The following is a 25,142-nucleotide window of genomic DNA, read 5'->3' on the forward strand; positions in this document are numbered from 1 at the left end:
AGCTGATAGCTGATGGTTCGGTGATTGTTCTCAGGCAACCAACGCCTCCTCAAACAAGAAAATAACCCAGAATGCTTCTGGCCCCAAAGGTATTATTCCCCACCTTCAGATTCTGCATATTCAACACGTGTTGAGACGGATTAAGCGTCAGTGATTTACAGTCAGAACTTTATTCTTTTTTTTTTTTTCCTCCACTGTTGATGATTCACTGTAAATGACCTTTACATTCTTCAGCAGTGAGAAGGAATCTTGAAACTTCAGTGGGCAGGGAAGCAAGTTTACGCCTTTATGCTGCAAAACATCCCCACTCAGTCGTGATCAGTTATTGAATTGGTGACACATCTGCAGACCGGGTGAGGCTTCTTCACCCGTTTCCAATCCGTATGTGGTGAACGTTTACTTTTTGTTTGCTTTCCCCTGCACGTGGATCACACTGTCTCTCTGCTGTTTCTTCTTTTAACTAAAATCCAAACATGACAATATATGAATCCTGTTGAAGCGCAGAAGTCTCCACAACTTTGCAAACAAGTATTAGATAATTTCATCTCACGACAAACTATAGACTGAATATAAAGATGGACGAATCAAGTTTTATTTATTTTATCTTTTCTTAATACTTCTCTAAACTCTCTATTCTGTGTTCTGCTAAATTATTTCCTCCGCCACTTTTCGATTTTGAGACGCTCCTAAGCTTTCGTTCCAATCAGACACGACACTGGTTCAGGAGAGGTGGATCTAATCAGTGAAATCAATGCTGGTGAAGTGATTGGTTGGACCGCAGCCCGGCAATCTTCTGCGCCTCGATCCCACGCGGACGAGGACAACTACTTCACACCAAAGTCTCCACAAAGCTCTTTTATGCGGAGCTCTCTGGCATACTGTCTGCTCCATATCCCCTGAATAGAGATCAGCTTGTGCCAAAACAGCGTCCATGTTTCCATCAGCGGTGTCCCTCCCATCACAGCGGGCTTTCACACAGTGTCGGACGGGGTGCCAGCAACAAGCAGCTCTAACCAGGCAGCGACGCCATCCACGGTGCCAGCAGCCTCGTGGCTGTCGACTGGGTTTCATGCTGAAGGCCTCGTGAAGTGATTATCGTAAATCCAGTGGAAACTTTAAATGCCTTAAAGCCGCGGTTCCAACATGACAGCTTATTTATATTTCCGCTGATGCATTCTGTCGCAAACCTGATGTAATGGGACCATGAATGATAGGAATAAAGGGGCGGGGACATCTCAGGCGCCTCAGGATTCCGATCGCTACGATTCGACGATAAAACGATGATCGATGCGTCAAATGATTTTATTTCTACACATGATTTATCCTCTTCACACTCAAGGGGGAGAATTTCAGGAGAATCAGTTCACGTCTGAACGCTGCTTTAGTGACTTCAATCTTTATACAGCGTTAAATTTTTAATTCTATGAAACTAACGACATGATGCTGACCTGCATTCAATCATCGCACAGACAGACGTTCATCCTTCCGTGTGTCCAGCTCTTGTTTCTGATAAGCACAGACAGAGTTTTATTTTCTCAGGCTTTGATGTTTCAAGCTCTCTCCATTAACTTCGACTTTTTTTCCAAACTCTCGGGGATTTTTTCTTCAAGGATTAAGTCTTTTCAAAAACTTTTCCTCTTAAAGACATGACACGCCGTTCAGTCCCCCACAGGCTTCCAGCTCTAATTCTAGTGCAGGCACGGCGCCGTCATCCTGAAGGCTCTCCGACTCCACCTGACTGTAAATCGTAGTGTGTGGGACTCTCTGTTGGAGTCAGCCCTCAATCATCAATCATCCTCAGATATTTGCAGCACAGCAACAAAAAAAATGAAATCATACAAATTTGCTGGCTGCAGAAAAGAAGGTGAACATATAAGAGCTAGTTGAGTCATGACTGTGTAGTGCAGAGTGAGGCCAGAGGACAAGCACCGACACCGATATTCTCTCCATCAGTATTCCCTTCAACACGACAGAGACTAACACACCACCACTTGGTGGTTGCTTTGAATTAGCATGCAGCGCGCCACAGTTTGAAATGACCTGTCGTGACTTTGCCTCGACTGCTGGAACTGTCATTTTTATATTTTTCAAATCATACAAGAAAAATCCTTCTTTTTTTAAATTTTTTTTTTAGTTCTGCTTGACTTGTAAGAATTTCAACTTCCTGACCTCACCTCACATTAGAGGTTTTTTTAAAAAAAGGTATCGACCTTCAAGCCGTGGGAGTTTTTACCACTGGATGTTAATTTGACCATTTCTACTCTCCAGCAACAACAATGACATTTTAACACCAGTGATTTAGAAAATACACGTGTCCACTTTTGAAATATTGTCTCTGGTGTAATTATTTGTCTCGGCACAGACAGAAATATGAGAGACGATCGTCTGGGTTCTTCTCATCTACACCTCTTATTGGTTTCAAACCAAAAGTATCTCAATATTATTTCATATTTACAAGTAAACGACCAATACAGGTAAAACGATAAGCCTCTTAAAGACGGTGTAAAGAAAACAAGGTAACATGCAGTTAAATTAAAACATTTCTTATTCGTACATGTGCATGTCTGTGTTATCCAACTGAGCCAATTCAAACCAGGAAAGCAAAGAAAAAGAAAAAAGTTAAAATCCCATAAAAGATAAACAGAACTCTCTCGAGTTGGAAATATTGATATTGATATTTCCAAGACAAGAACAGAGATAACATTTGAGGTTGTAGAAATCAAGTAAATAGGAAATGTGAAAGAGATCATTCGAGAAAGAAGAATAGAAGTAAGTGATAAAGTTGCCACTGATAAAGTTCCTGCAGATCTTCATTGTCTACTAGTTAAGGAGCGGAGCAGGGATCCAGAGGTGTTAATCCTGGACGAACTGTAAGTGGGAGCTGGCAGGTGCGTGTATAATCCTGCAGCCAGAGTAATGGATATGAGGTGTACCTGCTCTGCATGTTATCAATCAGTGCAGAGGCAGGATATTTGTTTTGTCTCAATGCAGATGAGGAAGGGGGAAAGATTTTTCTTCCATTTCATTTGTCATTCCGTTCGGCTTCCTCATAACTGCGAGCGGGCACTCGGCCCGTTACAGCGGTAGCAGTTTGTCAGTGATAAAGTATTTGTGTACGGTCTATAATTGAAGCATAACTTCAACACACTGCAGGGGTCAATATTTCCCAGAAACCTCTGGGCTGAGATCTGGAATGTGCAGCAAACAAATGTGCACGACCGCGGCAGTCATCTTGAATTACGTTTCACATTTGCATCTACTCTGACCCAATTAGTCGACCGATGTTTTGCATTCGCCCGTCTCCTGCCACGCATCTACGCTGAACACCACGGGCTGTTTGGCCCAGTGTCGCAGCGGCGGGGCTCTTGTAAACAAATTGAATTTATGTAGCCTTGCTGACGGGTGGGAGCCGCAGAGTCCAGGCTGCCTGGTGCACATGCGTGGCGTTCCCGAGCCCGGTGGAAACACAGTTATTACGGCCAGAGAGAGTGAACTCGCCGCCTCCAGTGGCAACCAGCTTGTTTTGCTATATGGATGATGAAGTTGATGTATGGACCCCTTGTATGCGCAGAGCAGCCGCAGTCTTTCTGCCGAGTGATGAATAGCATCAATACTGGGGGCTATTGGAAAAGACCTGGGCACACAAGATCTCATCTCAACTCCTCTTTTCCATTTTCTCCATGTTCCATTTTTTGGCACATCTCAAATAAATTGTATTGTTTTTCCTTTTGTTATGTCCTCGTCCTTTCCTTCCTCACTCCCTCCCTTCCTTGTGCCTCTATCTTGAGATCCTCCCCCCCCCCCACACTCCTTTTGTGTAACTTTTAATGAGCTAAAAGGTATGCAGGAGTGCCCAGGAAACACATGACAAAGCACTTTTAAAAGATTAAGGCTGACTGACTGCACGGTGGAGTCTCGTTGGCTTTGTCTCCTCCGTTCTCCCCCCCCCCCCCCCCCCCCCCCCCCCTCTCTGTGTCTGTCCACCCGCACAAGAGGCTGCAGGAACGAGCGCTGCATTAGAGGGGAGATTAGAATCGGATAAGAATTGGGCTGGAGATTGGTTTGTAGACTGAAAATGCCTGAAAATGGAAGATGGGGTGGAAACAGAGGGAGGACTGGGTGACAGATGAACAATGAGAGAGAAGGTCATGGTTAAAAAGGAAGTGTGAGAGGATAGTGCTGCTGCTGCTGCTGCTGCTGGAGGAGGATAATTGATCGAGTGGCTTAATTTGCATAGACTATACAGTTGTGTGCAGATGCTGAAGCACCTCTGGTTACATATTTATTTCTTTTTGAAAAAGGTACACGGGCTACAACCTCTTCAGCAGATGGATTAAATATAATCATAAACTGCGCCCACTTAAAAAAAACAGTCAACAAGTCCTCGTTGGGGTCAAGTCATTATTTAGTTTGTCATTTACGCTGCTAGGTTTTTATTCTAGGGCTCAGAAATAAAACTGCAAGTCTCACATTATAAAACCATAATAATCAGCCTTCAAAATAAATGTCCACTTGGAATGAAAGGTGGGGGGGGGCACTGTAATTGATAACAATCAAGGTCGTTAGTTGTTAACAGAGAGGAAGCTCAAATAACAATGTATGGAAATAAATCCATCCGATATTAGATTTAATAATAACCAACGCTTGAAAGAAAGATGATTTTCTAGTGTAAGTAAGTATTTGGCCGTCACATTAATATTACAACTCATACAAGTCGCATGTTTCACTTGAAAGTTTCAAGTTTCCTGCTTTTTTCATGTTACACAACATCTTCACTTCCACTTCCAACACAACTACACATTCTGAAGGACGACTTTCAGCCTCAGTTTCACTGAAATTCCCTTTCAGGCAGCACATCTCTGGCTGTACACACTCATATACCAGTGCTGCGTTATATATACCGTTATATTTTACACAATCATACAGTACTTGAGTTGGACTTTATCTGCTGTAAGATGTGAAGTTGAAGTGACTTGACAGCAGACAAGCGTCAGAGTCAGAGAAAAGTCCGAAACAGAGTTTTCTGTGAGACTTCGGGCTTTTTAACCTTTTACATTCATAAAAATAAAATGCGTCTCCTTCAGTGTCTGTGTCTTGTTTTTGTATTTTATTACTTTGAAAGTCAACATGTCATTCCCCCAGAGGTTCCCACACTTCTGGACCCATCTGTAAACTGCTCGGTTTGAGATTTAGTCGTTAAAAAGGTCTCTCTTATTCCCTGAGTGCTCTTAAAGCCAGCAGGTCTGTGTTTCAGGTCGCCCATTAAAGCACTCCTGGTGTTGTGTGGCTTTCCCTCCACATCTCACGTCATTAGTCACCTCTAAGTGAATTTAACGAGAAATTACCCATTACAGGAGCGAACCTGAAGGAGCTGCGCACTAATCCCTGCTACTGATGTATGATAATCATCCGAGCCTGAAACCTGAGGACGGCTGATCCGTAGAACTCTTCATATTGGAGGAAGGGGCGATGATCTGATGTCTTCGGTTGTTTTGTCTATTTTTTTTTGTCTCATCTCACAGCTTCAGCGTTTCCGCATCCAATAATCATGAGGCGTTTTACAGCGCTTGTAGTTTGTTGACTGCACTCCATTTTCCAGTGTTTGGTATCAAATTATTTCCAGGCAGAGCGCTCCATCGATTGTCTGTTGCCATAGGTGTCAGAGAGACAGTTTCCATAAAACTTTCATGCGGCCTGCTTTCCTCTCGGCCCAGATACGAGTTAGTGTTTGGTTGTTAGCTCTCACAAAGGGGACACTATTGATTCTTGCATTTATTTTCATCCTTGCTTTTCCTCTCTCTCTCTCTCTCCCTCCCTCACAGTGGCAAACATTTTGTGGCGAGAAGAAGGTACGTCTCTCTGCGGCTTCTGCTCCACTCTAGCATTCATTATACAGAGTTAATTGAATTTTTTGCGATAGGGTTGGTGAACTGTGATGAGAGGGATTAAATAATTTGATGCTTGGGAAGTAGATAACACTGTTGTAGGCTTATTTCCGTTGCAAACATTCACACCGTGCGGAGGCATAAGCTCTTTCAGGTGTGTGACGGAGCCTTTTCTCTCCCTCTGTCTCCTGCAGGTCTCGGCATCGGCAACATGTTCTATGTGTTCTATGAAGATGGTATAAAAGTCATTCAGCCGGTGGCGTGTGAGATACAACGACACATTAAGCCCAGTGAGAAGCTGCTGGCTCTGCAGGTGAGTGCTCAGGAAGAAGAAACAGCTTTTTTTATCCTGTGTGAAAATGAGCATTTGAGCTTTATTGTTGCTGTAGATCATAATTTTCTCTGGACTTGTGGAGGCGAATGTGTGAAGCTGCGGCATTTCCCCCAAAACTTGACCGTTTCCTTTGAAAACCATCATCAGCAGAGGAACACATCAGTCTCCCTGGCTTTAATTTTCGGTTTCGGTCGTCAGTCTTAATTATTTCAGAGTCAGTTTGGTTTGTTACAATTCTCAATTGTTATGCAAACGAGTCACAGGCTCAGAACCGGTGAAGCAGCAAATTTAAACTCGGGGATTCATGTAATAATGAACTAAAGAACTAAGTGAAACAATTAAATGTTTTTCTCGGTTTATTACAAATCATGAGCTTTGCAGTAGGTAAGTATGTTTCTTCTGTTCATGCCTCAGACTTCTCACGTTATTTTTGATGGAACTTTGAGTCGTGAAAGCTGCTGAACATCAAACCCACATCGGACTGACACCAGATTTTCATCTAATTGTGATGCTGTATCGTAAACAATGCAACTCGCATCGTCTGTGTTTGTCGGCAAGGTAACGCGCAACGTTCTCAACCAATTTGCACCAAAATCCAAACATCCAGGAAAGTTTTTCAACTTTCTTTTCTTCCGTTTCTCCGATTTTTCAACATTTTTGTCAGCTAGTCAGAAAAAAAAGAAAAAAAAGAAGATGTGCAGGATTGTTGGGCCTCGGAGGAAGGATCTCCTGTGTGCCACTCGAGTCTTTTTTTTTTTTTCTGTTAGCAGGAATCTGCAAGAAGTACTGAACCGATTTCCGTCACATTTTGTGGAGGGGTGGGCCAAGAACCCGATTAACTTTGAGTGGATCCAGATCAGGGATAAAGATCTAGAACATCATGCAACAGGATAATTCTGGTATGTTTAGGGAGCTGATATTTATGATTGTGGTGCATATCCAAAATAAAATCTGGAAGCAGATGTGGTTTCATAAGAGGGGCCTTGTTGGAGGTTAGTGCTCTACAAACAAATCTTTTACTTTTCCTGCCCTACGTTTATTTTCCACCTATAATTCCTGGGCCTTGTCGGAGCTGTGCACTCGACTAAGAGCCATTCGAACATTTATAGGGTGAACACATGAACACACTTCTAGCCAGTCTCTTGAGTTTGGTTCATGGACGGACCACATGCAGTCAGTGGGGGGTTTCACCTCTCTGTGGAGTCTTTACTGCAGCCTCCCTCGCTGAATCACCGTTTATCACTGAAGCTCTCAAGCAGCAAAATATTCAAAGCGCCTCGTTGATAGATACCCGGCAGATTTACATGTGTTCTCCAAAGGACAGGTTGCCTCCGAGCTGCTTTTCATCCGCGAGCCGCGCACTGATTGGATGGCTGTTATACATAATGCAGTGCCGCGAATGCACAACAATCAGCCAAGCGTTCCTCGGAGAGGTGTGTTTGTATTAGGGTATCAATCACCGCGAGGGCTGTGATGCCAGCTCCAGTGCTGTCTTGGGGGATTGCTGCGAGAACGCAAGGCCGCTCCCAGCGTGGCGCTCAAGTTTTCTCCATCACCAGGGAGCGTTGATTGATTTGTTTATGGTAATGGCACAGCCGATCCATTATCCTTAACTACCTTACAGAGTGTTTTACCGTGATACACACACTTTCAGGGAAAACATTCCAGTGTCCAAATGCAGAAAAGCCAATTAAGGAAGTATTTTTATTCGACGTCCCTCTGCAGCAGAGGAGAATCTGTTAAATCCTGTCGAGTCCCTGACGGAACGGAAATCAACAGCTTAATGCAGTTTCTCTCACTGTTTCACTCTCAGTCACAGCTGTTGGATGCAAGCAGGAAAATGTATTTGAAAAAAGTGAAAATCTGCAAATTATGAAGGCAGCTACTCGTCTACACTCGTGATCGATGGAAGACGAAACCCAAACGCACAATTAACGCATGTTCATCAGTGGCTTCCCTCCTCTTCTTTCCATTCGTTGTTTATTAGTTTTTGGACCTGAACAAGAAGAGGATGTGAAATGATCGCAGCGATCGGTTCTCAATTTTGACTTTGGAAACACATTTTCATACCAGGTGTAAATGTTTTCAAGTAAAAATCAAATCTACAAAGAATGCGGACACCAGACATATTTCAATGTCAGGGATAAATGGAGTCAGAGTTTGATATTGTCAGTTGCAAAAGAAAAATGTGTGATGCAGATGTCCCATCCTGTCTACGGCATCAGTGAGGTCGCGGCTACAGACAGAGACAGACTTTTGTTTTTGATCAATGACATTTTAGTGTCTCCAGTGTACAGAAGAACGACCTCATGCTATACAGAGACCGAATAATTCCAAAAATCATTCTTCGACTAACTGACCCGTCAAACCTTTGAAAAACAACAGCGAGACGAATATTCTCCGCTGCACCACACAGCCAGTTTATAGCGGTTTGGATTGAGACCTTGGAGAAACACCTTGAGGGAACAGAAGTGTTGTGTGCTGCTACTTTGCTTTAAAATTTCTCTTTGTGACACTTTGGATGTTGCTGCTCCGCTGCTTTCTGCAGTTTCCTCCCCACAGATGGCTGATGTTGTGTCACAAATATATTAACGCCACAAATCATCCAGTGGCTAAACCGGGGAATATCAGAAGACTCATATTTCTCAGCAGGACAGTTTAAATGTCACCGCTCAGCTGCAAAATCCTTATGAAATGCTCTTTTAAGGATTTTAGTGGATCAATGAAAGAAACATCACACGGGTCCATTATCAGGAGAGTGTAGGAATATCAATAACAAAGGGGAAAACATATCTGCACTCGTTAGAAGCCTTCAAATACTCTGTAAATTACATAAATACTATGCGACCGCACACATACAGACATATGCAACACGAGGAGGATTACGACCAACTCCATTCACACCTCAGCTGGGCGCAAGATGTTCGATTTCTCGCCTCTTTAAAGGAGCAATAAGTACGGTTTTACAGCCACATAACACAAAATGACCACAGTGTGGGTCTGCAGGGGATTCACACAGTTCAATACCAGCGATGATTACTTCAGCGAAGTGCAGAGGATTTCTGGCTTTGGTGACGGACTCCTCTAACCTGCTTTGGATGGAACCCACTGACAGATGGTGCTCCAACTGGACCCTGAAAGATGCTGCCGATTACAAAACGTGCCACGAGGCCAAAAAGCGCCAAAGAGCTGTCATTGTTTTAAAATGCCCAAATTAGCCGGTTTAACTCGCCCCCGGAGAGAAAACAAAGGAGGGAGGAGGAGTCGGGGGGAAACTGCAGCGGGTATAAATTCTCCCACCTCCGATCGTTTACATACTTCAGTGAAGTTCATACATTATCTAATGTCCTTCTAACTAAAAGACATTGGCTTGTGGGAAGGTACCTGTCAGCGGACGCCTCGGCGGTTGTAAATACAGTAAGGGAGAGAGTTCCTCCCCGACACGCCGGAGCCCTTCATTCATCCTTGCCTGGCCAGCAGCTCCTTAAATCATCCCACACTAATGCAGCCCTGTAGGCTCGCAGGGCCGGGGAGGGGGCAAAGGGGAGGACGACTCCAGAGACAGGAGGCCGGTTAAGGCTCCCATCGGCCGGGAGACTGGAGGCTGAACATCCGCAGGTCGTCCGCTGGGTTTTGTTCGTGGGGAGAACGCAAGTGGACAAATGGGAGCGATTACAGGGGTTTTTGCAGGAACTCGCAAAATCTAATTTATCCAAGTAGCCAAGATGTGATAAGACGGCGAGTAGTAAACAACACAGAATAATGGCTGGATGGAGATAATTGTTTTTTAACGAGCCGTATTTCCTCGTGATATGAGAAAACGATTAATTGACGGTGTGTTTGTGTGTTTTGTTTTGTTTTTTGCTTTTTCCAGGAGGAGGTGTGCCCTACCTCACCGGGGGAGGCGGTCCAGAGGTGTGTGTGGTCATCAGCGGTCAACGTCAAGGACAAGTTTATTTATGTGACACAGCCAACCTTGAATCGAGTGCTCATAGTTGACATCCAGTCTCAGAAGGCCGTCCAGGTAATTTTCAGGCTAAATTGGAAAACGGGGTTCACGTCCACTCTGCCAGCAACACCACAACAATATGTGAGAGATAGTTCACGTGAGAGAAGTTCACAATGTCACGCGGAGGCAGAACAAAGATGAACGGGGAAGGTTCATCCTGAGAGAAGGGTAATTCTGTGCAAGCAAACCTCAAGGTTGCAGGAAGCGGTAGAGTTTCTCTCCTCCGCTGTTATTCCTTCAGTGTTAAACCCAAAAGACACACATTGACATTGAGGCAGCATCTTCACGAGATCCTGTGTTAAGTCGTTTCTCCATATTATTCTGAAAGTAGAATCAAGGATTTGATAAAATCGCCTCCTTCGACTCAGGATTCGGTTTGTTCATTGTCCTTCATGCAGATCAGATCAATTATTTCAAGGCGTAGGACCAGCATGTGAAACTTCACCATGGCTCTTCAGAAACAGCTTTTTACTTCAGATACGTCCGCACTTAAAATATTCTACTTGAGTAATAATTTAGCAGGGTACTAATACACAAGAGTGCGAGCCGTGGTGTGTGTGTTTGTGTGTGTGTGTGTGTGTGTGTGTTCCGACCCGGGCGCGCTTCAAATGATGGCAGGAAGCTAAATAAATCACAACACGTGTGACAGTTGGTCGACTCTGATGGGCTCTGATCCAGTCAGTAACGTGGGAAATGATCTGCACTTTAATAACTGGAGGTCAAAAGACAAAACCGGTAGTCGAGAGCGAAGACAGCGACAGTAGCTAACGAGGGGACTTAGAATAAGCTGGTTGCTTGGTAACGGGCGTACAAATTGACTGAGTGATGTAAACAGATAACGGCATTCTCTAGAGTTCGTCCAATCATAATTAAAGACCTGATTTAAAGTAACTGGGAGGCTGCCATTTAAAATCCGAGTCCAGAGTCACTCGTTGGTACTGTGTCGCACACGCTGAATAACAAACTGAGGAGTTAAGGAATTCGGCAACTGGAAATAAATGCAACTGTAATTTCTGGATCTATAATTTATATGTGACTTTAAACTGATCATTCACTCAACTCATAAAAAGACCAGTCAGTTTAGTGTTGTGTGTGTTAGCGTTCAAGCTAGGTGTGAGTTAGAATAACGTGTCGGACATATTTAATTAACATGTCTTCTGCTGCTCCTCCTTCTCCAGGTAGAGAACATTAATCAAGCTTCAAACTGTTTCTCCAAACCTGAATCCAGATTAAATCAGTTTATTCTGTTTTAAATATTTATCATTTTAGTCCCTTTAATTCAGGATCAATAAAACAGACGACAGGACTCTGTTGTGTCTGCTTCCCCCCCGCGTTGCCTTCTTCTGCCTGACGAACTCTTCTTCAGTTTCACACTTGTCTGAAAGCTTTGCATCACCCCTGCTCCGTTCCACTTGAACGAGCGATTTCAAGTGCTACTTCTTCAGCTTTGACGCCGACTCTTTCACCTTCAGTTCAACTGCTTACCTCTGACCCGGCCCGTCTCATACACGCCGCCGCAGTCCAGACCCACATTTAACCTCTGCATTGATGTGGTGAGCGAGTAACCCCCGAGACCCACCTTCGCGGAGACCCGGCAACTTCTCATAGATATTGCTACGCGGCAACCCCCTGCCGTTTTCTTCACAGAGCGTGAGAGGCAATCCCCCGACTCCCCGGCCACCTTGCAGCTCCGTTTATTTTCCTGAGATCATTTTTTTCAGGCTCAGGAAATTCAGCTTCGGCTAAATGATCGGAGTCAGCCGGGTTTTGTTGGGGCGTGTCCGGTTGATTCATGGTGCGTCAAATCCCTCCAGATGTTTCCGACACCATGACGACTTTTTACAGCTCGCAAGGCTCTCAGGGACCCGCCGGTAATAAGGTTGTTGTCCTCAACACTGTCACAAGCTCATTATTCAGTTGCCTGGAGGTTTAGCTTCATTGCATTATATTAGCAGTTGATAATTAAACTACCTGAACTCGTCTCTCGTCTCCACAGGCACGAGGCTTGTTCTGGTTTCCCTGGTTCAAATTTCCTATTGACACATTAATATGATTGACGTGCACACGATAATATTAATGAGCAAAATTAATTTTGAAACTTCTGACCAATTAAATATTTGGTGAGTTTTTAATGAACAGACTGGATGCAAAGTGCACACGGATGAATGTTTGAAGTCGCTGCAGTGTTTTTTCCGCGCTTCATCTCCGACAGATCCGCCGTCGCAGCTGAATTTACAAGAGCATATTGGATGAGGATCTTGATAATCTTCCTCCGCCAGAAAGAAGTTGATAGAGAAAAAGCAAAAGAAGGAAAAGAACAACATGAACACCTGTTCTCTCCGATGACTACACGCTCAGAGATTAGTTGGGATTCAGTGGATATTCTCATCTTCTTCTCTTTTTTTTTTTTAGAGAACCCCCTGAGGAGCTGTTCACTCTCTCATGAAACGATATATATTTTGCCTGGGTAAACAATACTATAATGGCTCCATAGCAAAAACAAATACTATAGGAAGTAAAGTGCAGTCAAAGGGAATTGTGGGAATACCAGGGTGGAATAATAAAAAACTAGCATGATTGCTTTCTCTGTGAAGCAGCTACATCTTCTCCCTCATACTTTCCCGGTTCCCTCGGAGCTGCGGACGTAATGCACGAGGAGCAGTTTTCTGTCACATGCGACATTCTGCCGCTGTGCGTCAAGCAACGGATAAAGACTGAACCCAATTACCTCAGTGCGGTAAAGCAGTTGTGACTGTCACCACTCGATCTGAAATGCAGCCGCACACCAAAAAAAAAAAAAACCCACCTTGTACATAAGAAGCACCCCCCCGTCCGGTCCGCCTTGTTAAGTGAAGCCTCGCTCCTGTCAACCCTGATGTATTAGTGTGCAGGGAAACTTTTCAGAAGCATTAGCACTGCACTTCAAAGACGGATCCCTTCAAACGCAAAGTCTAGATTCCCCTTAAATTGTTATTCTGCAGCCCTGCTCCCTTTAAAGGCTCAGTTTGTGTGTGTCTGTGTGTCTGTGTGTGTGTGTGTGTGTGTGTGTGTGTGTGTCCCCTCCAGACGGTCAGCACCGATCCTTATCCTGTGAAGCTCCACTATGACAAATCTCATGACCAGGTGTGGCTGCTCAGCTGGGGAGACGCGGAGAAGAGCTCCCCGACTCTGCAGGTAAATCCTCATTCCGCTGCTTATTTCCCTCTCGTGTTATTACTCATCTTCAGAGTTTCAGGTTGTCAAAGGGACAGAGTTCGTGTTGCACATGAATCTGATTCTTTTGTTTTGTCTCAACCAACAATAAAGAACCCAGAGAAATTCAGTTCACTCCACACACTCTGTGTAAAGATGGACGACAACACTCGGAGCCAGAGTTTGTGATTTAGTATTAATATCGACATCCTGCTGGTACACACAATCATGACACTGTTATTATATCATAGAACAGATTCAATTCAAACCAAATGTAACGTAAAATCAACAACTGCACATGTGAACTAAAACCACTGTTAAAGACAGAAGACATCTTTGAGAACAATTCATTTGAGATCCTCTGACTTTTTAGTTTGGTCTGTGTCTTTTCCACTAACATGGAGGAGGCAAGGTTTGTGACTGAGAGGCTTTGGCTTCACTATTTGGGAGCTGGGATTCACATTTAGAAGCTGATACCAGCAGATGATTGATTCATTGATTCATTAATTGACTGACTGCTTCAGATCACAGCACAGTTCTTCTTCTCCTGCTGCCGACAGTTTTATATTCATACACACTTTAAATATAGCTTCACGTGTACAGTACATTATAAAACAACCTTATTATCACCATCCTGACATGAGACCTGACATCTTATTAAACGCGAATTCAAACTTGAAGTGTTTTCCCACTCTTTTTTCCGATACGTCTTGGACATTAATCGCTGCAGCCTCTCTGGGATTTTGAGTATTTGATTTGTTTGTCTCGCCTGATGAGGGTAATTAATAGTCGATCACAGCGCGCAGGTATTTGGACTGTGACACATTTTCAATTGTTTTGGCTCTGGAGCTCTGGAGTCGAGCACAGTGGAAATGAAAGAGAAATAGAAGAACAGTTACGAGGAGCCGCAGACTTTCAGCTTTAATCTGATGATCCTTACAACTGTTGTCTTTTGAAGTCAATATCACCAGAGTCTGAGAATTACTTTATCTTTTTAAACAGATTCAAACATTGTTTCGTATAGATCCGTTCGTTTGCTGTGATAAGACTTGTGACCCGGATGTGCACTCGAGGGACAAAAATGGAAAACACTATGGATGAACTACTGTACGTACTGGCAGCAGCGTTTACTGCAGTATCATCCTACATACCGATACAGATATGCAAGATGTGCAGTAACTGCAACAAGCCAACATCGGCAGAAATATCTGTTTGTTCAAGCCAAACAGAACGTGACCAAACAGCAAAGCAAATACTTTATACTGTATTTCTCCATGACACACTTTTACTATAAATAGAATCAACAAATATATAATGATTTTTTTCCCCCAAGTCTCTTTGCTTCTATCGTTTCCTCTGACATTTATCCCCGATTCAGCTCAAGACTTGAGGGGTTTTATTTGAAAATCCCTCGTCATCGCCTGCACAGAAATTCATAAAGCAGGGTTTGGTCTGAAGCTATTTGCTTTGTGCTTCGTGGCTTAATCAAAGCAAATGCTGCCTACACACAAAACACGTGCCTGCACGCTTCTCATGCATGAACGAGTATTATTTAGACACCAGTGACAACAGCGCACATCACCTCCCACAGAGAAGAGCCAACATCTCAGGAATAAGAGGATTTTACAGTTTCATCCGAGTCGATACGAGCACAGATAAACACGACAGCAACATATTAAATGATTTTCTTGAGTGGACTTTTATTTGACGACGGTCTTATGAGAAATAGTACAAGATGAATTATTAATTTAAGACTGAGGCTCATGTTGAACACCCACCATCTCCCCTGCTGCTCTTCTCCAGGTGATCAATCAGGCCAGCGGAAGAGTCTCCCACCACACCGTGCACACGCAGCCGGTCGGCCGGCGCTTCGACAGGGTGGATGACTTCTTTATTCCGGCCTCCAGCCTCATCATTAACCACATCAGGTACGTCCCAATCCAAGAGCTCATGCACATTTATCTGCAAATTGAATTCATCCCATAGGCATTTGATTCCCCTTGTTTTTTTTTTTTGGTCTCTCTCTCAGAGACTCAATAGTACAATAATGATGTGGATGGGCACTTTGAGTGAGATCGAGTGTGTTAATGGAGGTTTTGGGAGAAAGTCCCGCTGGTCATCTTGTGCTGCGGCTGAGTTTCACGGCCACTCAGCTGAAATATTTGTAATATTTCTTGCATGAGTTGCTGTTTCAATAGTTTATATCAGAATGTTGTGAATCCAAAACGCCACAAAGCCAGCTAACTGTCAACGGATCATTTTTTAATTAGCAAAGGTTCGGTCTTCTGAGCGTTTTTCAAATGATTAACAATGAATAGACAGAAACACCTCAACAGCATAATAAGTTATTATTGTGACGAGTTTCCCAGACACGGCTGCCTCAGCCATGGAAACCAAACACACTGCGTGCTGTTGGTTTGGTGTCAAAAGTCAAATATTCTTGATGAAAGAGAGAATCTCTCTCTCAGGGAACGTTTTCGTGTCAGCACAGAGGCTTTATTTCTTTCATAATAGATTCATCAAGCATTCTGCCACTTTTCTAAAATGTCAAAATCAAAGAAAACTAGTTCAGTGAACTTTCTAAACCTTTAGTTTCAGGATTGTTTGGTCTGAAGTGATGCTAGTTGGGGGTTTTATTTCTTTAACTGTGGAGGTGACCTGCAGTGACGGAGTAAAGACCGACTGTCCACAGAACCCTGAAGCGACCTTGTGTTGTCGAGTCCCAGCTACAGACACAAGACGTCAAGATTTCAGAATATAAGGAACATTTGTGACAAGTAGATTAAACAGATAAATACTTTATTGAGTGTATGAACAGATTCTGTTTGCAGCTCAAACAATTCCTTATCAACAAGAGGATTATAATGTTGTTATTTTTCTCAACAGAAATAGTGAATTAATTCATTCTGTTGATGCGTAAAGTTGTTGATGTAATGATAAGAATTAATTGATAGGGATTTCTAATCATGTGATTATATGACCTCAACCAACACATTCAATTAAGACCCTTATGCCGGTGTATAAAACCCTGGATGTTATCATCATTGAAGACTTTTCCTTCATCTTTCTTGGTCTTTGTTTTGCTGTGTGTTTTTTTTATTCCCTTGCACTCTGTTGTTAGATAAGTGCTGTAGGAGTAAAGTTGCTTTGCTTATTTATTCGTTGTTATATCAGCTGTGTGTGCACGAATCAACCTAATGAGTGGCTGCATCGTAATATCAATCCAACAACTAAAGCAACCTGAAAGCAAAGTCAAATAATAAGGATGCAAAACAATAGATTTCTCATATCGACTGGTCGTCATGTATCTGGTGCAGTTATTAGTCAGTGTGCTCTCTGTGTGAGCGCTTCGCTTTCTAGCAGCTCTGTCCCTGACACAAGGTCAGACTGTGGAAAAGCAACAGCAACGGTGAGTAAATGCTGATGAGCAACATTTGGGCCGAGCGGCAGTAAATCAGAGCTGCGCAGATTGTGTGAGCTCCGGTCAACGTGTCAACATGAACTTAATCAATCAATTATAGTGTTTATGTCCGTCAGCGTTTTGTTTTTGATGAGATCACAGACACATGAGGAAACAGCAGCCTCCTCACTTCTGACGTCCCCAGAGTCCCGGTGCCAAAGAGGCGGTTTCCTCTGCAAACAGCACGAATCACACAACGCATTAGCACAGTCAGAGGACGTCGGGATTAGTTGTGTTTTCACCGTGATAAAATGAAATAAACTCTGCATAAAGACATTTTCGTCGATCATCTACAAAAGCGCAGACGTGCTGAGTACAGAGGGCATCGAAACGCTGCTGTGGTGTTCACGAGTCATGAGTAGTTGTCACACTCGGGCTTAACGTTCACGGAGAAAAGCGGCTTTCAAACGCTTGGCTAATGTCACGTAGAGGCCAGGAACAGGCAGGAGGTCTGGAGGATTTCAGGATGTTAATGGTCTCATGGAGAGGAGGGGGGGGGGGTGTTGCTGGCACAGCTGTAATTAGATCCACTGAGACCTGTGATGTTGCTGTGTTGTGTTTGGAAATCGTCTTCACCTGAGATCTACTCATCATTATCCTGAGCAGCAGCTTTCTGACTGTTGCTGCTGCAGCAGCCGGGTCCCATTATTATATATTATTATATAGTGAACGTGTGTTTTACCTGTCGGAATATCATCGTAACATACAGAAGTCACGCGTGTCGCCGGTTGTACATGATTAATGTTAAGAGCAATCAAAGATAGAAAAGCAGCAAATGTTTGGCAGTAATAATTGTATTTCCCCAGAGCCTTGAAGTCTCAAACCAGAGTTTATCAAAACCTAAAGAAAAGCAATGAATCAATTAGCACAAGTACGGACTAATTAACTTTATGACAGTCGGCTTCTCCAGCAACTTAAATACTCCACAAATTTAAGTATCTCCACCTCATCACACTGAAAACCACGACTCATGTCCACTCAATAAAAACAAGACATTTAAATTTGGACAGCTGCTTTTATTGCAGATGTAAGGAGGCCTTGAATTAACTACTGCCCGGTGGCGCTTCATTTTTTTGTACGTGCGCAGCTATTTGTCCGCTGGCAGGAGCGCAGCATCGATCAGTGGATTTAGCAACACGAGCAGTGTGTGAGCAGCCGACTTATATTCTGCAACATCCGGGGATTGTGCAACGACTAGGGATTCCCAGCAGCCACCGTAAAGCAACCAGGAACTTCTGGGGGCTGTCATTCATTAGACCCATCGACTCACAGGCAGGCAGCTCTGAATGTCAGCAAAACAAAACTGTTGTGTCTTATTTGTGGCCACATACAGGACCCTGCAGCTCGGCCTGTCTGCACATATTTTTCACAGGTTTCTAATCATTGCACCGACTCCTCTCGGCGAAACAAACCCAGCGAGATGTTGATTCAATGTTTTTTACGCTGGAGGATGGGTGAACAAGAACTGCTGTGTTATAGATATCCTTTACTGTGCAGCATTCATTGTTCTGCTGTTTCCTCGTGAATTCTGGCCTCTGGATCTTTAACTCCGCTGCAGAGCAAACACTTCATCAAGGTTAAGTGTTCAATCCCAGGATATGTCGACACTGAAAAATACCGCGGCGACGATGAGATGATGAAATGAGAATAAAAATGTGAACGTGACCCCGTTGTGCAGAACCGAGGAGAATCTTTAATGCATTAATCAATGGTGCAGACGACAAACAGCAGCTGTCAGTTTGGCTGAGAGCAATCTGGGTCTGCCAATGAAGCAACCCAGCTGCGATCACATCAGAGCGACACCAAACAATGTCTGATTATTCATTTATCAAAGGTGGAATTTAAAAAGGAACAACTCACTGCTGGTGGAAATGCACATTTGACCTTTAGCTTCCAAGCATGTGACCAATAAATATCCCAGCATATGTGCACGACTCATTGATTCGCCCCGACAGCCACAATATCGAATACAATTAATAGCAAAACTGCGTTTGACAGGCAGAGTGTTGATATATAATTTATCAGCTGAGAGGAAAGAGAAAGGCAAATGTTTTCTTTTTCACGTTAGAACTGCAAATTTAAGAAATCTCTAAATTCTTAAGTGTCTTGGAACTTATTCTTTTGGTAGAGGTGAGACGCAGTGAGATCAGGAAACATCTTGTTTGAATATAATTGATCAGCTTTCTAAGTCACAAGAAGACTTTTCACTAAGTTTGACATAAAAAACAGCAAACTACAATTTCCCAACTTCAGTCAGTCGTTCCTGAGTCTTCAACGATTTAATTAAAGTAAAGTAACCTGGTCAAGGTAAAAGAAGTTGTGAAAGAAAATACATAATAATAAGTAATAATCCTCATGTGCAAGTAAAAGATTTAATACAAGTTTAAAAGACACAAAATTATTCAAAGTATTTCAATGAACACGAAATAATTTATGGTATTTAATCCTATGTTTAATTGACTTCGACTCCATTTGACACACTCAGATATTAGTTCCTTAAAAGTGATGAAAATGAATCAAACCCCTGATCCGGAGCCAGAGCGGTGTTCAGAAATGACTTGTGGGTAAAATCCAGAGATTTCACATTAGAGACAGGAAGTGATGTATTAACTCTGCTGTGGCGATCACATGATTGTCTGGACAACTTCCCCGGTGTCTTCCGCCATTAAATTTAAAATAATGAATAAAAACGATGGACCCGTCTTTGTTTGGGAAAACCTTGACGACATCAACAGGCAGCCACCAAATGTAAAATTATTCTCCAACAAGGTTAAAACAAGTTCACCCCAGTTCAGAACGGACCTTTCGACCGCAGCCATGAGAGGAATCTGATTGCAGAGCAACTCGAACTGCAAGACAGCCGACAACCGATTTTTTGACATGCCAGGAATTTGTCAAAGCAACAGCTGCTGCAAATCAGAGGACAACAAATCTAGCAGAAATTCAATTTGAAAATTAGTCAGATCTGGTTTCGCGCACCGCCTGCCAACCTTGCACCAACGTTAAAAATAGCTCAGTGTTATGTTCGGTAGATCCGTGTCCACTAATCACCCACGACACCTGCTGGCCTGCTTTGAAAAAAAGAAAAGAAACTGTTCGGATCTCGCCTCGTCTCTGGACCTGGTGGACAGAAGGATCTCTGGATCAATGATTCCCTGCACGGGGACGATGGTGTGCTCTGTGGCTTTCAAACAGCCATTTTCTGTTCACAGGTACACGACAGCTTGGTGTTCGAATCGCATAAAAGATGATGAACAATGGCGAGATTGAAGTGCCTGTCAGCATCGATCAGCTGGTAGTCACATTTAATTGAGGCCTGTCGGCTCTGTGCATATTCCCTCTTCCCTGTTCAGCTGTTAAAATGTAATGTGCCATTAAGAGATTCTTTTGGGTTTTTGTAATGAGAAGCATTTTCACAGATCCATGCCCTCATAAAAAACCTGATATAATTATATGAGAGGGGAAAGTATAGATGGTGCTGAGCTGCCAGCGTGAAGATCGTCAGGGACCGAAGTTGAACCTTGAAACTGGTTAAAAATGATTATTTCTCTTAAATCACGCCAGTCCAAAACTATTTCAAGATTACCTGGTGGAAGTGTCCCGTCCGTCCGCAAAATACTGTGGACATCTGTGCAGTCGTTTTGCATAATTGTGCAAACAAACAAACAAACAAACGCAGAAAAACAACTTGGCTGAGGTATTAAAAACAGGTTTTACTCAGTATTCCATATCGTCCAAATCATAAAGACACATAAGGGTCAAAAGGATTCACTTTAGTTGCTCTGTATATCATGAATTAATCAAATATATACCGAGACTAAAGGTCTATCGACATGCGTATGTTGAGCAGGTACAATTTCCTTGGTTTTGTACTTTTGAAATAGTTGCACTAAACTGCTGATGGTTCTAAATAACAAAAGAAGAGATCAGCAAGATTATTATGATTTCTCTTGGAGCGGGACTGAATGTGTTTCAGATTTTATTGAACGCCATTGACCGTTTTTATGACATTTCACTGAAATGTCAATCACAAATGTCACCCTCGCCGTGGAGCCAAAGGAAAGTCACGAAAATCAAAAATAATTTGGATGCATTGTTTGGGATCAATGAATGTGCAGGCGCTGTTAAAACCTGGCGGCGCTAGAAGAAAGTATCTCCACAGCTCCCTGGCTACAAATATGTCATAATTTGGAGTTTACCAGACTTTACTGTGTTATTGATTGAAGTTTTGCTTTTCTTTTTAACTTCACTGCAGATTTGGTCTCATCCTTCATCGAAATGAGCCTGTCCTCCACAAGATCGACCTGGAGACCACGTCATACGTGAAAAACATCAGTTTGTGGGAGTATAACTGCATCCCCAAGTCCGTCGCCTACACCCATCTCGGCGGTTATTACTTCGTCAATTGCCATCCTGACTCCACTGGCGCTACGCAGCCCCAACTCATCTTGGACAGTGTGACAGATAGCGCTATTGGACAAAACCGTGACGTCACCGGCACTCCCTTCGTGTCTCCAGACGGCCGTTACCTGGTCACCGTCGATGACGGCGACGGCTTGATGAGGATCCAGACAATCTCAGATCGGGGAGAGATCCAGGAACCGTTCGACATCCACACAAACCTGCACCTGTCCGATCTGGCCTTCCAGCGCTCCTTCACGGAGGTGCACCAGTACAACGTGTTCGGGAGCTCGGGCCGTCAAACTGACGCTCTGTTTGTGGAACTGAGCACCGGCAAAGTCAAGATGATCAAGAGCTTGAAAGAAGCCACAAAGTCGTTTGAGTGGCCGTGGAGCAGTAGGAACAGGGTAATGGCCGGCAGCGGACTGTTCGGTCAGTACCTCATGACCCCGTCAACAGAGTCCCTCTTCATCCTGGACGGTCGGCTCAACAAGCTCAATTGTGAGATCACCGATGTCGTCAAAGGCAACGTGGTGGTGTGGGTCGGCGACTCTTAGGTTGTGACAGCGAGTTTTTGTCAGAGTTACTGTTGCACTGAATTCTGTTGCAGATTCTTTCATTTTGTGGGAGCACAGACGTGAAATCCACAGATTCCGAAACCAAATTGACCATTTGTAAGTCCACTGGATGAAGAACTGTCATCCCCCAAAAAAAAAAAAAAAAAAGAAAAGAAAAGAAAAATTCAATCGAGGGAGTCACTGATTGATATCGTCTTGAAGCCGAGTTTAAATCATTGTTTTTCACTGGGTGGTTTGTGTTTCAGTCAGTATAAAGTTGCTTGCTGGTAACATTTTTCAGGAAAATTGGTATGAATCCGTAAATTTGTGCAACTTTGCATTAATATTCAAAGTCAGTCGTATTCAGTGTGTGGGAATGCTGTAGATAATCTCTGAACAAAACCAATATTCAAGCGGATTGGCAGAAATAGATATAATATATATACTGTGTGTGTCCGGATTAACTCTTGTAATCTAAGTTTACCCATCCCCAACTTTTTCCTGTGCCTTCAAGGAAAACTGCCCTCCATCAGAGGAATTAGTGTAATTATTCCCAGTATGACAGCAAGCTACACCTCTCCCTTTGACCCCTCCATTCGTGGTGAGCGTCGTTCCTCCCAAATCTGGTCCGTTCGCCCAACGCAGCCGACTCGGCCTAATTAAAACGAGCTCTTGCTGTGATCCAATCCCGTTTGAAGTGGAGAGAGAGAGACTGAGCGGTTCATTACGGCCGTTCGCTCTGTAACCTCTGATCCCAAATTATAACCAGCGTCGGAAGGTTCTGAATGAAATACTTTCTTTTCCTTTTTAGTCCAAAGCGGAGAAATGAAAGTCAGTGGTGATGTTTAAATTGTACCAGCTTTACACACTGCACATTGTTAAATTTAAGTATGTCAAACTGTTCCTTAGCAATGAGTCAATAGAGCACTTGTGTGTGAAGAAAATCCTATCGCAACTTAAATATCCCGGGATCAAACAGAGGAAGAGAGGAGGAGAGCGGTGGGGTTTAATAGGATGAAGTGTGGAAAACATTCATTGTCTGCTCTGTTTGACAGCGTGTTTCAAGTGGATGTTTTAATATGAAGTAACGACGCGCTCGCACACTGGGGAGTGGGATAGTTGTGTGTGTGTGTGTGTGTAGAGGGTCTTTGAGGATAAGCTTTGAATGTGAATAACAACTCTTTCCGAACGTCCCGCAGTAGATCCATAGCCGGCAAGTCAAAGAAACAGTTTCCTTGCCGGACACATTTCTATGCATTTTCACCCTAGCACTCTATGACTCTGTGAATCACAATGGGCAACTGTATTTCAAATTTAGTATGAACTTTTGATGTGTACAGATTATATAAACTCATCCTGTCTTTCCTGTTAGATCTTACTCGTATATATATTTTGCTTTTGATTTAATTTAAGTCTTTTTCTCTCCCCCGTCACGCGTTGTTTTCCGACCTCTTCACTCGATTGTACTGCTGATGATGACTTCTGACCTTTCTCTCTGTGTTCTGTACATAGCAGCTGACTGCGAGTCCCATTAGTTTCCCACGAATGTACAGATTCGCGCAGGTTTTTGTTAATTCTCCGAGCCGATAGATCCGCAGACTCCTTTTTAAGAAGCGAAAAAACCCACAGTTGTCATTATCGACATCCTGTACTCAAATACATTGTGATCACAAACACTGCTTTCACCTCCATATAGCCACGTCTTGTATGTTCCTTCATGTGATTGTTATTTATATAGAGAAAACACGCTTGTCATTTTATCCAACAATAAAACCTAAACCATGAAAAAACAAGTATGATGTCAACTCTTCCTAATTAAACTTTTTAGACACAATTCAACATCTTTCTCTTCAGGCAGCCAGTTGCCAAACATCCCACAAGAGATGCTCCAAGAACAAGGTCAAGACCCATCTGGTCTTATTTATTCTCAGCGAAGAAAGAACAAGCAGTTGTGTAAGAGAAGACGACTGAATTACCATGAGAGCCGAGCATTGTGGGTCAGAGTAAGTTATTATCTAGTTAGTTTTTGGCAAATACTTAAAATTTTGTGGATATTCTGGACTTGATCGACATGGACACGATTCAATCAATGACTGCATGAAGGCTTAAATACACTTCCTGTATAATTATAATTTGATGTTTCCAAAGTTAAGTTATAAAAACTAGTTTAAATTCACTAGATCTGAATTTTTTTAAGATCTTAGATATCATTGCTGTACAAATGCCAGATTTCTTTCATCAAGTACTTCTTTAAAAAACGTCTGTCAATGTTAAACAAAGTGAAAAACAATTCTTGGATCTGCATCAAGGTTTAAAAGTTTCTCTCCTGACCCATAATGCATCCTTCCTCCAAGTTTCATGGTAATCTGTCCAGCAGGTTTTTACATAACGCTGCCAAAGAACAGATAAACAAAGTCAAACTAAAACCTCCTCTGCAGAAGTGATCGTGAATATCTGTGGGGTTTTTTTCATTGTTGGTTGGACGACACAAGTAATTTCATGAGGTCACTTCAGGATAAATAAGTCTTTCAATCTTTTTATCTAAACTAAGACTAGTTAGTAGTTCAATAGTGAAGTAACAGTGGTAAAAGTTCTTCAAAAGTATACATATACACGTATATATATATATATATATATATATATATATATATATGCATTAACAGGTAAGAATGATTGTAGTGTTATCGCTGTCAGCTAATTTAACAGATTCTATAAAATGATCAGTTGTTTTATCTTACGCAGCAAAGTAACTGTGAAATGTGTGAAACTACGGTTTCTGCTCTGTAAGAAACGAGAAGACACAAACGCTCACAGTTTTAAGGGCGACACACTTTTCTTCAGCAGGATCAATGTGCGAACAAGCAGGTCTGTGAAAGCACCTTTGTTGCCGATGACATGCACACAGTTATTCACCGGAGATCACTAGAGCTGAAGCTCCCTTACACACACCCCTCCTCCCCCCCCCCCCCCCCCCCCCCCGGCCGCCGCCGCCAATTTATATTCCTCTATAGTCACAGGCTGGTAGTTTATATTAATTTTCTTCCTTACAGAGTCCCCTTTAATAAAATGGCCATGTGAATAGAAAGGAGATGCTGCTAGTTCCTTAATTATCTATTGTCGGTGCTTTATCTTCTCCTGGTCACACGGGACGGCCCAGGACTCCTCCCCGACACACGCTCACCTCCATCAGGAGAATTTAGCACCACACTCTGTGTCTCTCTATTACTCCATTCATAAGGCGAGCAGAGTAACCACAGCACTACCTCCTCATTAACGCTGCCGGGGGGGCCTGACAGCAGCACAA

General features: G+C 43.0%; 1 protein-coding gene across 2 annotated transcripts in view; it reads left to right on the forward strand.

The window, feature by feature from the left end:
* Positions 1-23,631, forward strand: part of fstl5 (follistatin-like 5) — a 139,454-nt gene extending 115,823 nt beyond the window's left edge. For both annotated transcript variants that reach the window (XM_020103808.2, XM_020103809.2), the window contains exons 11-16: positions 5,823-5,849; positions 6,080-6,198; positions 10,094-10,243; positions 13,295-13,402; positions 15,224-15,348; positions 21,136-23,631. In XM_020103808.2, coding sequence (XP_019959367.2) covers positions 5,823-5,849; positions 6,080-6,198; positions 10,094-10,243; positions 13,295-13,402; positions 15,224-15,348; positions 21,136-21,838 — 1,232 coding nt within the window. In that variant the 3' untranslated portion in view covers positions 21,839-23,631. The remainder of the gene's footprint in view (positions 1-5,822; positions 5,850-6,079; positions 6,199-10,093; positions 10,244-13,294; positions 13,403-15,223; positions 15,349-21,135) is intronic.
* Positions 23,632-25,142: the final 1,511 nt, after the last annotated feature.

This window comes from Paralichthys olivaceus, chromosome 9 (assembly GCF_024713975.1).
Source record: "Paralichthys olivaceus isolate ysfri-2021 chromosome 9, ASM2471397v2, whole genome shotgun sequence".
In the NCBI taxonomy this organism is placed as follows: Eukaryota; Metazoa; Chordata; class Actinopteri; order Pleuronectiformes; family Paralichthyidae; genus Paralichthys; species Paralichthys olivaceus.